The following is a 17,337-nucleotide window of genomic DNA, read 5'->3' on the forward strand; positions in this document are numbered from 1 at the left end:
TCGGGCAGCCAGACACCTGACAAAGTGAGGACCAAATAACCATGGACTGGTACAATGTTCAATTTAATTTTTTTTGCACCATTTGGCATCATGTCTTTTTGTAAGCTTGCTGAAGATCTAGGCAAGAATTATGTTGTCCAATTGATGCATCATATAAAAAATAAATTGTGTTCTTACTAACTCACCATGTCTCAAAGTGTCTAAAAGTCCTGAGGCGATTTCATCCAGAAATGATTGAACAAGCTCAGCTTATTTCAAAGATGATCTGTGTTGAGGGCGGAAGCAAACAGAGGCGACAGGAGCAACCGGCACTAAACCAAGTGCAGTCATTCCAGCTGGTTGATTCTGAGCCAGTAGTAATAGTTTGACTTGGAATAAGCAGTACCCTTCTCCATTTGTATTTCCTGCCTGTGAGTCAATAATAAATGACACTTATTACTCAAAATCAAAATAAAATGTTTATATGGAAATGAGCTTAGAAGGGAGTAGCATAAAGTCTACCATGGATAAGCAGGTAAAGGCACGTGACACCAAACCTGATGACCTCAGTTGGTTCACCAGGACCCACGTGGTAGAAGAAAACAACTGAACCATAGAAGTTGTCCTCTGATGTCATATACACACTGTAGCAATCCCACTCTTCGATAAATAAATAAACAGACAGGTGTCTATCTAAAACTTGACATAAGAGAAATAAAAGTTAACAACACTAATTTGAGGTTTGAGTATAAGGTGCTTTTTTTTCTTCATTAAATCTTCATTAAAACCACTTGAGGTTCATAAGCTGAACTGTGTTCCCAATGCTCGGTATTTACCAATATGAGTATATTTGTTGCATTTAAAAATATATTATTACATTCAAATGTGGATGAAAAGTGAAACTCTATCTGATAAGACTAGTGTCTTTAAGAAGAGTACATTTGAGCACAGACAGAAGACTACAGGAAAATCCAGGGAGTCCAGTTTCAAAGGATACAACTTCAATATAATTCCCAAATCTAAGGGTCAGGAATCATTGAAGAACAGGAGCAGAAAGATCACAATAGCAAAAGGAACAGGGAGCTTGCTGAGAAGCTGTGTCTCTTAAGAACATCAGAAGCTAAACCCACAAAATATTCCAACATGACTGCCTAAAGAAGGACACCAATGGACACGCTAAAGAGCATGAGGGAGAGCCCATGCAGCCTTAAACCTGCACAGACATCTGTAGGCGACAGAGAACACTCAGAGTGGGAGAAATAGTCTTACCCCGGGAAGAACGCACCAATTGTTTACTCAAAGCCAAATAGTCAGCCCTGAAAACATACATACAAGTAATGCTATACAGATTGAGCATGTTACTTGTGTTTACATATTTAGGAATATATACGTATATATGTATATGCATGTAACAACAATTACTAAAAAAGGCCATGAGTTTAAGAGGGAGCAAGGTTTGGTTTGGAGAGAGGAAAGGGATAGGGGAAATTATAAAATTATGATTTCAAAAACTAAAAGAAATAATTAATCAAAGGTGATACAGGGAAGAGAATACAGGGATGGTCATCCACCACCCAGAAGACAATGAGTGATACCTCAGCAGAGACCAGCCCTACTTGTCTAGAATTCTTGGGGGGCGGGGGGCGGGGAAAGGGGAACGGTGGAATTAAATTTCTATTGTTTGAGTGATTCAAGCAAATTACTACACAAAGTCTAAGACCTAAAGAGAGGTGTAAGCACTGTGTCCAGGGCAAGCATGTGATCTTCTAACATCTTCTTTTGGGGATAGGATATGTTATTGAAGAAATGAGTTCAAATCACAGTCCAGGAGGGCAAAAAAAAAAAATGAACAAAGGTAAAGATGAGGGGCTTTGTACTAAGTCCAAACTGTGAGTTAAACTGTTAAGATGGAGAGAATTCTTAAGGAAGATGTTGAGAAAGAAATGAGCAAGTGTACGCACAGTGAACGTGAGGCTATTAATACAAAGGGCAATAGAGAAGTGCACACAAGCAAGGACAGGATCACTGCAGCAGGGTTTAATCACCAATGTGTGGGCAGATGAACAGAACTTCACTTTAGTCCCTGTCACTGACTAGGATGTAGTTTTACCCAATCAAAAACTATAATTTCCTTTGGAGTACTTTAGTGGGCTTGATTTCCCAAGGATGATACTCTGCTATGCACCATAACAGGCAGTTGAGAGATAAAGATCTCAGAGTGTGGGTCTATAGGGTGGTTTCAGAAACCAAAGAAGTGATCCCCCTTGGTGAGACGCTGGAACAAAATGCTAACATGTTCACCTAAGTAAGTAACAGATAGATAGGAACTGATTGTCATGTTTCAGGCAACAAGATCTTGAAAGGCACCATGGAGTTGTAAAAAGGACAAACCCTAATGTAATTTATAAAATCAATGACAGGTCAGTTCAGTGACATAGTTAAGCCAACAATGACCTGGGTAATGTGGACAGAATGAACACTCCCACACCTATAATTATTCCACATTCTCCTCATGGATTTGCACCAGATGTTCCCAGGAAGTCTTTTCAAACATTACTTGAACATGAGAATTAACCTGACTAGCCTTTCAAAACATGGTTATTTAGTACTCATTCTTGGAGAAACTGATTTAATCAATATGATTGAAATACATTGATTAATTGACTGATTGCTGTGATGCTGGGAAGTTGAACTCAGAAGTTTGTACTCGCTAGTAAATCAATCTACCACTGAATTAGATCTCCACCACAACTTTTGGGTGGGGGGAGTTGTTTTGTTTTGTTTTGTTTTGTTTTGAGGAATAATTGTTTTGCCTATATATGTGTCTGTGTACCACCTGTATTCCTGGTGACCTCCAAGACTGGAAGTGGGCATCCAATCCCCTAAAGCTGGAATCGCAGATGGTTGTAAGTCATCACTGGGTGCTGGGAATTGAACTAGGGTCATCTGAAAGAGCAACAACTGCTCATAGCTATTGAACTGTCTATCAGTTCCCTCAAATTACTATCTTTAATGTCTCAAGATTATAAAGTTTAGCCAGTTATAGAACACAAAGTGTATCATCCACTGTTTATTAAGACCTTCCAGTTCCAATGAAGCTTTTTTTTTTTTTTTTTGATTTTTCGAGACAGGGTTTCTCTGTGTAGCCCTGGCTGTCCTGGTACTCTCTCTGTAAACCAGGCTGGGCTCAAACTCAGAAATCCGCCTGTCTCCGCCTCCCAAGTGCTGGGATTAAAGGCGTGCGCCACCACTGCCTGGCACCCAATGAAGCTTTAATGGAGAACTTCTAGCAGAAAATTTCTCAGTTAGGCAACTTCAAAACAGACACAAAGACTTCAGCTTATTGAAAAAGAGATTCTGCTGTGAGATTTTGCATATGGGCCACATATTTTTAACCTGTGATTCCAGAAAATGAGGGCTAATCCTGGATAGTGTAGATTGGCCAATTTTAAAAAGTGATTGGTTACCCCCATAACATCTGCTCCACTATCGTACCACTGGACAGTTCTGACCAGACAAGTCATTATTGTAGCTCACAATGTTCATTTATTGATGAAACTGGTGTAATGTACAAAACACCTTCCTGGAATATGAATGCTATTCACTAATGAAAGCACATATTGAGTACCAGCTAGATTTCTCCACATTGTATGACATAAGTATGTAATGTTTTTGGCAGTAGACTCTTACTACCAAGTTGTGAAGAGGGACCAAGTGCTAGAACCACAGCCTGCAATTTTTTGGGAGGGGCTGTCTATGAGATCCCATTGGCCAGTAACTCAAAATATATAACCCATTTCCGGTAATGACTGCTTTTTTTTTTTTTTTGGAGAGTATATGATGTCCAGTTGAGGTAATGTCTTTCTATTACAGGGTAATTCCACTTAAACTCCTTTGATATATGTATCTATTTTAGGAATCTTCTGCTGTAGATTTCCATGTGACTTTTTCAAAAGGACTTTAGGGTTCAGTATTGCTCTACTCTTCCATATTCAGAGCCAGCAGTAATGGATGGAGTCTCTTTTTAGGCTTTGGGTTTCTCCGGCCTCTTTGTTATTCCTCACTGAACAATTCTGTTTGTAAGATCCCATGGCACTAGGATGATTCCACTAAAAAGCAAAGAATTGTGTCTGCAAAGTCTCCTTTTCTGTATAAATAACATATTCACAGAGTCCAAGGATTCTAACCATCTCTGGGAGTCGTTCTCCACACCATGTTAGAAGACTTAAGCCTTGTCACATATGTAGTCTTTCTAACTATTAGAGAATTTTCAGTAGGGGCAGGATAGCATTAAATTTGCTCTTCTAAAAGATCCCTCTGGATTCTGTATGCAAACTAAGTCAGAAAGAAATTATCAGTCAGCTAGAAGAGATGTTATGTCAGTGTAGAGCAGAAGAACATCTGGAAGATATTAGGAAGTAAGGATGGATTGAAAAACAATTTACAAGACTGCCAACAACAGGTTTCAATGCTCGATTAGACAGAGATGAGGAGGGGGAATAGAGAATTAGACAAGTAACACCCAGTCTCTGGCAAGGATAACTCATAAATGAAAGAGCAGCCCTGAAAGAAAAGAAAAATAATGAATTCGTTTGGGAAAACATTGAGGTCAATGGGCCATGAAGATGTCCAAGTCCAGATGTAGAATCGAGAATTGGATTCCAAGGTTTAAACTTCAGGAGAGATGTCTGGACAGCACGTTTATCTCTGTCTGGGTATCATTAGCACACATGTGGAAACCATGGATCTGGAAGGGGAGGGGAAGAAAGGAGAGGGCAAAAAAAAAAAGGAGGGGAAAGGAGAGGAGAATCTAATGACAGCCTCCTCAATGAATAAACATTGCTTATAAGACTAAAAGGAGGATGAGGAGGACCCTACAGAGGATAGTAGTGTGATCTAAAATTGCGGAAAAAAGATCTTAGAAAAGGGGTCCAGTGTTGCTCAGTGTATGAAAGAATAGTGGAATACTTGATCCTAAAAGAGACATCTATATAATGTCCTTCATAGATTATGGAATATAGAACAAGAAGGAGGAAAGAACATAAAAGCCATAGGATGGGGAGATCTCCAGCAAAAATATGTCTTTTGGACATTACATGACATGAACTCACTGCAGCTGTGGTTGTCTACACAAACCCTGAACAAAAATTGGGTACATCGTTATGTATGGGAAAGGCCCTCCTCTGGGAGACTGTTGACTGTTAATGGCTTCTAAGGAAGAGAGAGGTTTTTTTTTTTCAAAAGTGTAGCGAGTGATAAGTTGTGTACATTCCAGAAAATAACTTTCTCCCAGCCACAATTATTAAATTAAATTATTAAATCTGATCCCTAAATTAATTAATAAATTTAATTAGAAATTAATAAAATTAGATAAATCAATCATTAAGTTAAATGAAAGTGACTTTAATTAAACTGATTGATTTAATTAAACACACAAAAGAAGAAAGCAGAAGAAGGACAGGCTATGCAGAAGAGTTTCTGCAGGAGATGGGGGATAAGAGAAAGGAAAAGCTGAGGAGAACTCAGATCACCATGCACAACCATGAAACTGCCCAGGAATTAAAAATAGGATAAGAGAAAATATTGAACAACTGTCTTAAAAAAAAAAACAGTGGTCAATGTTCATAGACGATCAGAGGAAGCCAGTAAGATGAGGACTGAGACAAAGAGAGTGAGCCTTGTGACAGTCATCGCCGACGAGCAAGGGCAGCATACATGAGCAAGAGAGTTGGAAACTGGTTGATAGGTAAGGAGGTAGATCATCGGAGTGCAGGCTACTTTTTCAAGCAATTCACAGGGGGGAAAAGTATGAAGGATCTTGAATGGCTTGAGGAGCATGGAGGGCTGAAGGATGTGAGAATTATGGGAAAGAAGAAAGGCATTTACTGAGATCTTTAAAATAATGTGTTAGCATGCAGGACAGGAGAGACATGATGTAGCTGGTAGAAACTGAGAAGTGTGGAGAGGGGGGCTTGCCTGTTCACTTATTGGCTTATTTAATATGTTATACTGCAATTGGAGGTAGAGCATTATGAGGAATAGTTTAAAATGGAAGCGACACCCAGCTAATCAGCTGCAAATTGAATCTAAACTCTAGAACATTCTTATGGAGGGATTGACCCTCCCAGGACCCCTTCCTGGTGCAAGAATTTTGATAGAAGCCCAGACTAGGAAAGAGGAGGTAAAATATCTGTAGGATTCCTGTAGAATAGCTTCTGTTTGGTTTTGCTTTGTCTTTCTGATCATTTAATGGGTTAAGTGCCCAAGGTGAGTCTGTGACAAGAAAAGACACCAACGTAAACCAAGGGAACAGCCACAGTTTAGAACTAGGATTCCTGAGAAATAAGGCTAAGCGCTGTGCCTGGGGATGGCGGGATGCAAGGGAAGCTGGAAGCGCTAAAACACATGATGCCAAAACTAAAAAAGAGCATGAGTAGGTCTTGAAGGGGACTGTGAAGCAGGAAAGCATCTATTTCAGAACAGAGGTGTGGAATTCAGGCGGGGGTGAGGGGGGTGCTGATTTATGAGGTGTTTACTTCAGAAATGACTGGACTGGCTGGCTTAAGTTTGCAAGAGACCCAGGCAACTCCAGGCTTTCCCAGCCTCTCAGGGGTGAGTGAGATGCACAAAGAAAGTGAAACATTTCCAGTTCCTATGAGTCCATCACATACTTGTAAAAAGATGAGCGCTCGTCAAATACTTGTCAGACCAAATTGCCGCCACTCACCATCATTAGTACTTCTGCTGCTGCTGATAAGCTAGACTTAAACAAAAGAACTAATTGAAAATGCAAAGCACTCTGTATGTGCTCAAGTGTCATGGAAGACACAGTAAACAATATGGGTGGGCTGGGAAAATGAATCAGTTGATAAAGTAAATATACGCATAAAGACTTGAGTTCAAATCCCCAGGCTACTACTTAGAGCCAGTCAGTTATGGTAGGGTGCATCTGTACGTTAACTGGGATGGAGGAGGAGACAGAAACAAATAGATCTCCAGAGTTCGCTGGGTACCCAGTCCAGCTAAATCTATGAGCTCCAGATCCAGTGAGAGACCCTGTCTCAAAGATTAAAGTAGAGAATGACTCAGAAAGAACATCTGAAGACCTCTTGCCTCAACTGCATGCACACACATGTGCATTTGCATATGCACAGACACATTCATAAACATGTATATACTCAAATGCATGTATAAGTGTATATATATATGTATATCATATATCCAATGAGTGTGTGTGTGCACACATACATACACATATATGAATAGGCAGTATGACTTAAGGAGGGGAAAGTAGTAAATGCATGAAATTGATTTTGGTAGGCTTCTTGGAAAGAAGTGTATGTGATGGTCATTTTAAACTGATACTTTTTAATCTTCATTATAGGGAAGAGCCAACACAAGACTCTCTCTTACCGATAGACTGCAGAATGAGCCCATGGAGTGAGTGGTCAGAGTGTGATCCTTGCCTCAAACAAAGGGTGAGTATTTGAATCCATCCACCCCAGCTCCTCAATTGAAAAGTGGTATCTTCAGGGGAATGGCCATGAGGCAGGGACCCCTAGAAACAAATTCCAATCCAGAAAGAGGTTATCAATGAATTGAATAAGGTTGGTCTGACTAGGTGACCTGCATATTAAACAGTAGACTGGGTGTTTGATGCTTCACTCCACAATCTAGAAGGCAAAGTATTTTTGTTAAGTGATATCAATGGCAGTTTCTTCCATCTCTCTTTTAAAATATTAAAATCATTTGGATGTAAAGGCTGCAATGATGTATGTGTTGCTTTATTCCAGTGGTTCTCAACCTGTGGGTCACAATCCCTTTGATGTCATATGACCCCTTCACAAAGGTCACCTGAGACCATCAGAAAACAAAGATACTTACATTGCAGTTTATAATAGCAGCAAAATTAGTTATGAAGGAGCCATGAAAATAATTATGGTTGAAGATTACTACAACCTGCACAACTGTGTTAAAAGTTCCCCACTTTGGGAAGATTGAGAACCACTGCTTTAGACCATAATCCACCTTTGCGTTAAGAAATAGAATATTTTCAGCTGCTTTGTTTGTTTGACTATTTGTTTACAGTTTCGCTCAAGAAGCATTGTAGCCTTCGGACAGTTTCATGGCAGAAGTTGTGTTGATGCTTTGGGAGACAGACAACATTGTGAACCCACCCAGGAGTGTGAAGAGGTACAGGAAAACTGCGGGAATGACTTTCAGTGTGAAACAGGTAAGCTGAGACTGCTTGTGCTCTCTGTGGATCTCTGTGTACAGGTGTGAGTGAAAACACATTAGCATATATTCATAGGTAGACATATTTCCATAGCTCTTCAACTAGGGCTAGCTATGTCATCTATACAACAAGGCTAGCTATGTCATCTATACAACAAGGATAGCTACATCATCTATGGAACAGAATCAAGGCTTTCTAGCACTCACTTCCAAACCTAAAGTGCCCACGGTAACTTCAGCAAAAGAGAAAATTGAGCATTACACATAGCATGTTCCTTGATTTTGACTGCAGGCAGGTGCATAAAGAGGAAACTTCTGTGTAATGGTGACAACGACTGTGGAGACTTTTCTGATGAGTCTGACTGCGACGATGAACCACGCCTCCCGTGCCGCAACCGGGTGGTAGAAGAATCTGAGCTGGGACGAACAGCAGGCTTTGGGTTTGTATCTCACTTGGATCTTTCCAGAATGGAAATGGCCTCCAACTCTTTCACCATAACAAAGCCACCATAGGAAAGATTATATGAATTGCACAGGTGGTGCAAACTTTGGTCTGTATTCTTTGGCCTGGGGGTGACATTTGAGGACCCTAGAATATTTAGTGTGTAGGGATACATGACCTCAGGAGAGGTCTGTTGAATGAGTTTCACTGTCAGTGAATAGGGGATGGTGCATCTCATGTACAAACATCAAGAAGACCACAGCAATAGACATGACATGTCAACATTTAGAATTAAATGATCCATAGAAGGTGTGTCAAGTCCACTGAAGCATCAGAATTCCCAGCATGGATACCTTCCACTGGAATGTTTCTTGAACTGATACGTAAATACAAGTTCTATGGAGGTTCAAGCATTACAGAGTTGGCCTAGAAGAAATGGGACCAAAAGAGTAAGTTATAATGCCAGAGGGTAATAGGGTTTGGGGCCTCAGTGTAGAGAGCTGACAGGCAATTCATTCTCCACACAAAATGAAGTGGCTCTGGGCTATGAGCTCTAAAATAAGTCTAGGAGTTTAGAATGTAGGACTGTATAGAGCAGAGAGGATTTTGTGGACACCTCTGCTCCAGCAATTGGGAAGGTGACAGATCTAAGGTCCAGTTCTCTTCCAGTTGCAAGGCATTCTAAGGACAGTCCCTACCTAGTTTGCATAACTCTCTTGAGCTGGATAATTTTGTCCCCAACAAAGATGCAGTTGCTTTCACATATTGCAGTGCACTGGACAGAATTAAATGGTTCTATTTCGTCATCTATCGTGTAATGGGTTCCTCTACTCTTATAGTTTTCATGCCTCAAAATAGATGTTCAATACATTCTTGAGGTAGATAAACAGGTGAATTATTTAATGAGTAAAAAAAAAATCTACTCATAGGGACCTTTTGAAACTTGGATAATGTCAGTTAATGTGGAAGCTAAGTTCCTAGGATGAAATTCAGGGACAGAAGGTCCGAATTGAAATAAAGATGGGGAGAAGAAAAAGATGGCAGAGATAGCAAGAACAAAGCTGATAGAGAAACTAGAGTGACAGAGGCCCTTGGGTATAGCGATTTTCCCAAGGAAGCATTTAGAAATGTCTAGAGATCATCTGAATTGTCAGCACTTGGAATGGGCAATGCTAAAAGGAGCTACTGGCACTGGCTCTTAGAGGCCAGTGATGTTGATGGTAAGCATCCCACTAGCTCTTAGAGGCTAGTGGTGTTGATGGTAATCATCTTACTACTTGCAGCCCCACATTGACCATGGTCCTAAGGTCAAAAAGCTCTGCACTGAGGACTACTTCCTCCCTATTGGATTTGGCTGACAGTAAAGATGTCTTCTCTCTGAGGTCAGAGGAAACATCCATTTAACGAATGTAAGAACAAAATTCCAGGATTCCAAGCATCAGGCACAAGATAAATGTTTCACACATCATTTCTTCACTTCATAAAATCTTACCCAAATGGCTTTCAAATATTACCCACAGTGCCTTTGGCCCTTAGCTTAAAAGCTGTGTTTGTGAATCAAATGGGCATTCTTAAGCCAGGGATCTTAGTAAATGACAGTTAACAATAAAGAGTTGTCCAAAGTCCTTCTAACCAGATCGCCACGGGGCTTAAGTCATCCTAAACCCCTTCTGCAGCTTTTCTTAGGGGAGAAAAAGTTTTATCTCTAATCTCAATGAAAGAACTTGAAACATGGAATCACATATGTTATTTATTCTCACTCAATGCAAATTTATAGTTGTCTACAGGGAAAAGAATACAGAAATGTTGGCCTGCTTAACTGAAAAAAAAAAACCCAGTCATTCATAATCTATTGGTTTCCTTTGTTCAGGGAAATGAAAAATGTGTAACTTGGCATTTGCAGGCAAGTTTCCTAAGGAAGCATCCTAGAGAACTGGCAAAGGACTCTTAGGACCCTATACTTTACTACAGTCAGGGGTGGTTCTGGGAATATCATGAGGCTGGACCATCAAGGCTGAGGGGGCCCAGCTATGGGAAAGATTATCTGTGGACATGGAAAATGGGGTAGGTCCTTTCAGATTCAGTCCATCAACAGTTTTTATTGAATTCTCTATGATTACAAGCAAAAGTCCACAGCAAATTTAGTTTTTTATAAAAGTTACTATTGTCATTTGCATAATACCTTGAATTTCTCATAATCCCTTTGTACATTCTAGCTCTACAGACTGCCATAATGATCCTGTGACCTTGTCAGGGGATCATTTCATATTCATTTTGTACATAAGAACTGAATGAAATAATTTAAGCCATTTGGGGAGTGTTTTAGAGAACTAGAGCCAAGTTTCTCTGTGTCACATAAAATGTATTCTCCCAAGCACAACACTTTACCCTTCTTCTCACTACACCCACCCCTACTCTTCTCCACTCTGCTTCAAAGCCCTAAAGTCAATGCCCTATCTGCAAAGTGAAATCTATAAAAAACTAAGCTTGCAAAAATGACAGTCCATGGACTAGTGAAATGGCTCAATGCGTAAAGGCCCTTGACACTGAGGCTGATATCCTAGGTTTGATCCTTGGGTCTCCACTTCAACAGGTTGTCCTCTAATCTCCACATTTGTTCCATGACACCTGCATCCCACCCAAATGTACACATATACTAAATAAATAAACGTAATAAAAAGTGAAACTCCCTAAGTAGCTATTTATTATTTTTATTATGCCTATAAATTCAATACTTGAGAGACTGAGGCATGAGGATCATGGGTTCAAAGGTAGCTTTGACTGCAGAGCAAGACTCCATCTCTGTCCCTGTTTCTGTCTCTGTCTCTCTCCTATGAGTGTGTGTGTGTGTGTGTGTGTGTGTGTGTAGGTAGATTATAGATAGAGATAAATAGTAAAATACTTAGAATTAGCTAATTAGGCATTAATATCTAGAAATATTAATATAGTATATTTTGTTATATGATTATAAACTTCAATTTTATGAATTTTGGATATGTATAATAAACCATCATTATTCTTACAAGGCTTTGGGTTACATGAGGAATAAGAGCATTGGAGATTGTATTAGTTACCTTTCTGCTGCTATGACAAACTACTAAGACCAAGGTAGTTTAGGAAAGGAAGAACTCATTTGGGCTTACAGTTCCTGAGATGTAAGAATCTGTCATGGCAAGAAGATACAGCTTCAGGTAGCCATGATTGGAGAAGCAGGAAGCTGAGAGATTATACCATCTACCTCAAGAAAGAAACACAGAGTCAAAAAACTGGAAATAAAGAAAGGCTATATAATGTCAAATCCTAGCCCTAGTAATATACTTCCCCCAGCAAGGCCATACCCCCCAAACATTCCCAAACATCACCATCAACTGAGGTTCAAGTGCTCAAATACCTGAGCCTGTGAGGTATGTTTCTCATTGAGACAACCACAGGAATAAAGAAGCCTGTTGGAGCAACATGTTTAGAAATTGCTTATCCACAGTTCAGTCTGGGAAACCTCAATGGATCTGATCTACTGTTTCATACACTCAGATTCTCTATATGGGCAAGTCCTAGGGACTTGATGTAATTAATTATTCTTTATCCATTTGAAGGGCTCTTTCATTTAAGTTGCTGCTCTGGCAGAATTCCATTGTATTACAAATGTTTCAGACTTCTGTCTTATGGGCATCTGAGATCCTCTACAAATGTTCAGGGAAGTCCTCCAAGCCATCTTGCATTCATAGAAAAAGCACAAATTAAAACCAGCTGTAACTGATGTACAATATGTAAGGAATTACTTTTCTTGTGTGTGATCTAAGCACAACACTTCTGTGAAGAGAGCTTTCTTGTCAGTTCACCTGGTGAATTGGAGCTGCCTGTGGTTCTGGGGCAGCTGTGGAAGCAGCCATCTAAACTAAACACTGCCAAAAAACACGTTTTTCTTAAAATTTCCCAGGTGATGACTTTTCTATTCATGAGTACTTTTCATGTTTCTTGGCAGAAAAAAATATTGGCTCATTTTAGGCTAGACTGGCTGTCTCTGTAGGAGTGGAATCAAGTCAAAGGTTTTTGAAACATTTCTTCCTTAGTAGTGCTTTGGACTTTATTGGCTTCTGTAGCTTTCCAGATGGATCCGGCCAACTGGTCAAGTGCTATTCTGTGAAACAATATTCTTCAACCTAGACTATGGGTAGCTAAGGGCACACAAGACCTTTCCAGGGGAGTATCAACCAAACTTTAAGGTAATAGTTTCCTCTACTATTAATTATGTAACTGGACTAACTCAACCCCCATACATGCTTGAATATATATATATATATATATATATAAGTAAGTGAAAATCTACAACTGCTTTGTCCTTCCTCACATTTTCTTAAGTTCAGCATTATTTTTTAGGACAGGAACTTGCTATGTGACTTAGGATCAGTGGTTTGTGCCATTGTACCAGGTACTAGGGTGTATGTGGTGCTGGAGACTGATCGCAGGGCTTCCTTCATGTAAAGCAAACAATCTACCATGATACATGCCTCCAGGCCCCTAGCAGATTTTCCATACCCATCATCTGCTTTCCAAAACCAAGTACCCTCTTGTCTACCTCCCTATGTGGTGGAAAACCCAAAATCCAGTCCCAGATCCTAGGGCTAATTAGACTCTGATGCCTTAGGAATAAGACAATCTCCATCTCTTAATCTTTCTAATCAATAATTAGTTAATAGACAATAAATGATTTCTATAAAAGACTATTATGTATGCAACCTTTTTGATACGTAAGGCCAAAGGTTTGAGCGGCGTTACTATAACAAGATGCCTCTATTATCTTCTTATGTGAATAAATTTGTCTTCGTTTGCATCCATAAAATGGAGAGTAAGAATAGTAATAGTGCTGAGCCCTGAATCTTTTGAGCACTAAGTAACATTCATCTGCAGACATAGAAACGTATCTATTAATTTGCAGAGAAGCTCAATTCGTTTCACTGGGATAGCTTTCTAATACAATTTTACTTAATTTGGCAATGACTTAAAAACCTAGCACACCTATATGCTAGATTTTACTTATAATGAGTTTCAATACTTACTTCCTATGCTCAAAGGATACTTAATGCTTAAAACATTCAATTAGTATCTTTTGGTACAGCAAAGTATGAAAAGGCAATCAACAGGATTACTCAATATAAATTATATTGTGTTTTACATTAAGTTAGAATTCTATGAGAGAATGATGTGCAACATCACTATGCCATTTATATATAATAGATTTAATTTTCAGAGTAGAACAGGGTTTATATTTATAGTAACTATCCATAGCCTGATAGAAAATTGTATCCTTTGAAACTATTTAAAATTAGGATAAAAATAATGGGTGCCTCACTAGAAATGTTTAAGAAGGCATAGCTAATCAAGCTCCATTAGAAAGTACACAGGTAAGATCACTACCCCTAATGTATGCCACATGCAGGAGCTTGCCCTCATCATTCCTCCTGTGCTTCCAGCACAATCTCAGTATGGACCTCCATCAAAACCCAAACCAAACTTTTCTTCTTAAACTCCTTTTATTATCTTCCTCTGGTGATCTCGTCCTTGTATATTACAGGGCCTTATACAGCATTTATTTACACTACTTATCTGACACAGAATACTCTTCCAAAATTAATTTTAAATATGCAATGATATGCCCAACTCCCCAACTTCCAAGCAATTTTTTGTGGAAACCAGTTGTGTATTAAGTGTATTCATATCACATCCTGGTTATTATAAGCACATAGAAGTAGTAATTAGTCATCCAAACGTTAATCTTTAGAATGGAAGGTTGTTCCACTGTTCACTGAAGGAGTCTCTTCAATGTAGCTATAATATAGCAAGACATGGCCCACCAATCACATAACATGTAGCTGAACTTCTGTTTAAGAAGCAGATTATCCATTCTTTCCACTGCCACTTGACTTCAAGGTGGAAGAATCACATCAACCCTTCAGTGAATGAAGACAAGAAGCAATCACTCACAAGACCAGGCTTGACAGGCAGCTCTGCTTTTGAGCTGTAACGGTAGGCTTGATGCTATTTTCCACTGTGGTTTGGTAAAACACTGGGGCTGCAGGAGTCATCGAGCTAAAGAGGAGCAGCAGCTAACATCAGAAGAAGCCAGTCTTAAGGAGATTGCATAAATGAAGGAAAGCAAGAAAACAAAGACACGAGGCTTCTTCCTGTCCAGAGATTACGTTCCACAACATGCCAGCAGTCAAAGCAACTGACATGTTTGTGCATAAAGCCTCACATGATGCCATGGGGAGCTTTATAGATGCCCTGATAGGTGAGAAAAAAAGTAGAACACAAACAAACAGTACAATGTCAAAGAAAATAAAACAGCTATAATCTATGTAACTTATTTGAAATTTTTAGCTCTGTGTTAGAACTTCAGAACCTTAACGTTCGCTGGAAAGGTCTTTTGGGAAGGTTAGAGAGTGAACTAATTCTATCAGTAGCTCAACCTTCACAAATAAATTCCTTAACTGTCCTTCCATTACAGAGTCCTGTTATCGCTTTCTTGGTAGCTTCATATTTAGGTAAAATTTTGAATTTTTTAATGCACCCATTGGTAATATTCCATTTTTATCTTTTATTTTTTGTCTTCCATAAGCAAAAGCTATGGTAAGCCATCCACACTTTGATAAAATGCTCTTGAAGCCAACATACAGGTTTATAATCCTGTTCATTAGAGTTAGGTATGTGGTCTAGAACAATGGACAAAGTTGTGCTTCGGGAATTATAGGTGTGTGGAACAAATTTCCATTTTGGCATCCTGGGCTTAGAGCCACCTATTGTTGTGTACCGCCTACATAGCCATGACTGCGCTCCTCATACTGGCAAAAGTGAACTTCACAAAGAGGTAAGTGTAGAAACTGTTTTTAAGCCTAGAAATCAAATGTAACTTTTGTTTTACAACCAAAGGGTATTTCTGTCTGTGAATTATCGCTAGATAGAAATATTCCTTTTCAAGGGGGTGGTGCATAGAACTTTTGAGAACACCTTCCTGTGGGTTGAATTTTTTTTTTAATGTTCATCTTGGAAAGTCCAACAGGAATAACATAATCCTGGGGGAGGGGTGAGAATCTTTGACAACAGTGAGACAGCTGGAGGAAGTCTTAAGTATAAAGAGAATAGGGAGAGAAAGAACTCCGATGTTGATTCATAGATGAAAAATTACACGCATATAATTATACTGCCCCCCTGGGATGATCTGCTCTCAAATAATTTAAATAGTTGGTGTTACAGCACTGGCGCTTGGTTCACTCCGGGATGTGAGGTAAGAGGTACAGCCTTAGAGCTAAGACTCCGGGAGCCAGAGGGTCCCCTGTGTGCTACTTACGGCCTTTCTTTTCTGAGGTCTAACAGTGCCCGAGATGCCAAAGAGTTTACAAGACCCTCCTAAGGCAAGCTTTCTGCCAAGACACTGCGCCAAAGCAAACGTCCCTCACCCCTCTACACTCCACTTCTGTTCCTGATTAAACCCCACACGTGTTGGGTGACAGCGACATGAACCGAAGCTGTCTCACTCTCGGGCCCCAGAAGGCTGCCTTGCATTAACAATGGTATTTACCCATATGACCTCATTCTGCTTCTTCTCAGGATCAACATCTTAGGGATGGATCCCCTGAGCACACCTTTTGACAATGAGTTCTACAACGGATTCTGTGACCGGATACGGGACGGAAACACACTGACATACTATCGCAAACCTTGGAACTTGGCTTTTCTGGCTTATGAAGTAAGTCACCTCAGGAGAAAACGTGTTTTTTTGTTTTGGATGAAAGATGCTTTGATAAATTTAATAGTAGATTCATTGAAAGATGCAATACAGTAAGAATTTAAAGCGAACGTGTGCTTACTTAAAGGAGAGATGTATCTAAGGCCTCTTCAGAAACACCCAGTAGTCTCTTATCAGCCCTAACAACGTAAATCTGGTAAGAAAGCTTTGGAAAATTACCTATATTCTATAAGAAGATTCACTGGAGGTGTTGAAATGACTACAAATAAAATTAAAGTAAAATAAAATTTTGCATGTGATCAAAATGATCAAATTCTTTCCACACCAGCTGTTCCTTGAAAAAGACCCATTTTGTCCTTTTTCTTCAGCTTCTAGAAAGTTCTCTCTGCTGATGTCACTACCACCAAGCAACAAAACATACAGACTTTTAAACAAGTGTAACTGGTATTGTTTGGGAAGCGACATCACTGTCAATAAATCTCTACCCTTTCCAACATGAAGCTATCCTGCTTGCCTGTGGATATGAAAGATTCTTATCTGGACTAGATAGGCATTGTGTTCACAAGTGAACACACTGTCTTTTTTTTTTCTTTTTGCACCTGTAAATTTGGAATAAGGTCATCAATTTCCCACAGATCTAGGGGAAATATGGAGATTATGGTCTTTCTCCATAGTGTCATATTCACCTTCACTTAAGCACAAAATTTCGTGAGTGAAAGCCAACCATCTGTCTAAAAAATGTACTTTTTTGAGTCAATTTGATGGTTCAGCTGGAAAACACTTACCAAACCTGGAGGTCTAAGTGTTATCCTTGAGGCTCACATGGTAAAATAAGGAAACAGATTCACTCAAATTGTTACCCGACTTCCAAACAAGTACCAGTACCTACCTTCTCTCTCTCTCTCTCTCTCTCTCTCTCTCTCTCTCTCTCTCTCTC

The 17,337-nt window shown here is 39.5% G+C and overlaps 1 protein-coding gene across 1 annotated transcript in view; it reads left to right on the top strand.

Moving 5' to 3' along the window:
* Positions 1–17,337, top strand: part of C9 (complement C9) — a 47,844-nt gene that overhangs the window by 3,948 nt on the left and 26,559 nt on the right. Inside the window, exons 2-5 of the mRNA XM_028767553.1 lie at positions 7,364–7,457; positions 8,068–8,212; positions 8,507–8,654; positions 16,262–16,400. Of these exons, the coding sequence (XP_028623386.1) occupies positions 7,364–7,457; positions 8,068–8,212; positions 8,507–8,654; positions 16,262–16,400 (526 nt within the window). The remainder of the gene's footprint in view (positions 1–7,363; positions 7,458–8,067; positions 8,213–8,506; positions 8,655–16,261; positions 16,401–17,337) is intronic.

This window comes from Grammomys surdaster, unplaced genomic scaffold, assembly GCF_004785775.1.
Source record: "Grammomys surdaster isolate TR1022 unplaced genomic scaffold, NIH_TR_1.0 174, whole genome shotgun sequence".
Classification (NCBI taxonomy): domain Eukaryota; kingdom Metazoa; phylum Chordata; class Mammalia; order Rodentia; family Muridae; genus Grammomys; species Grammomys surdaster.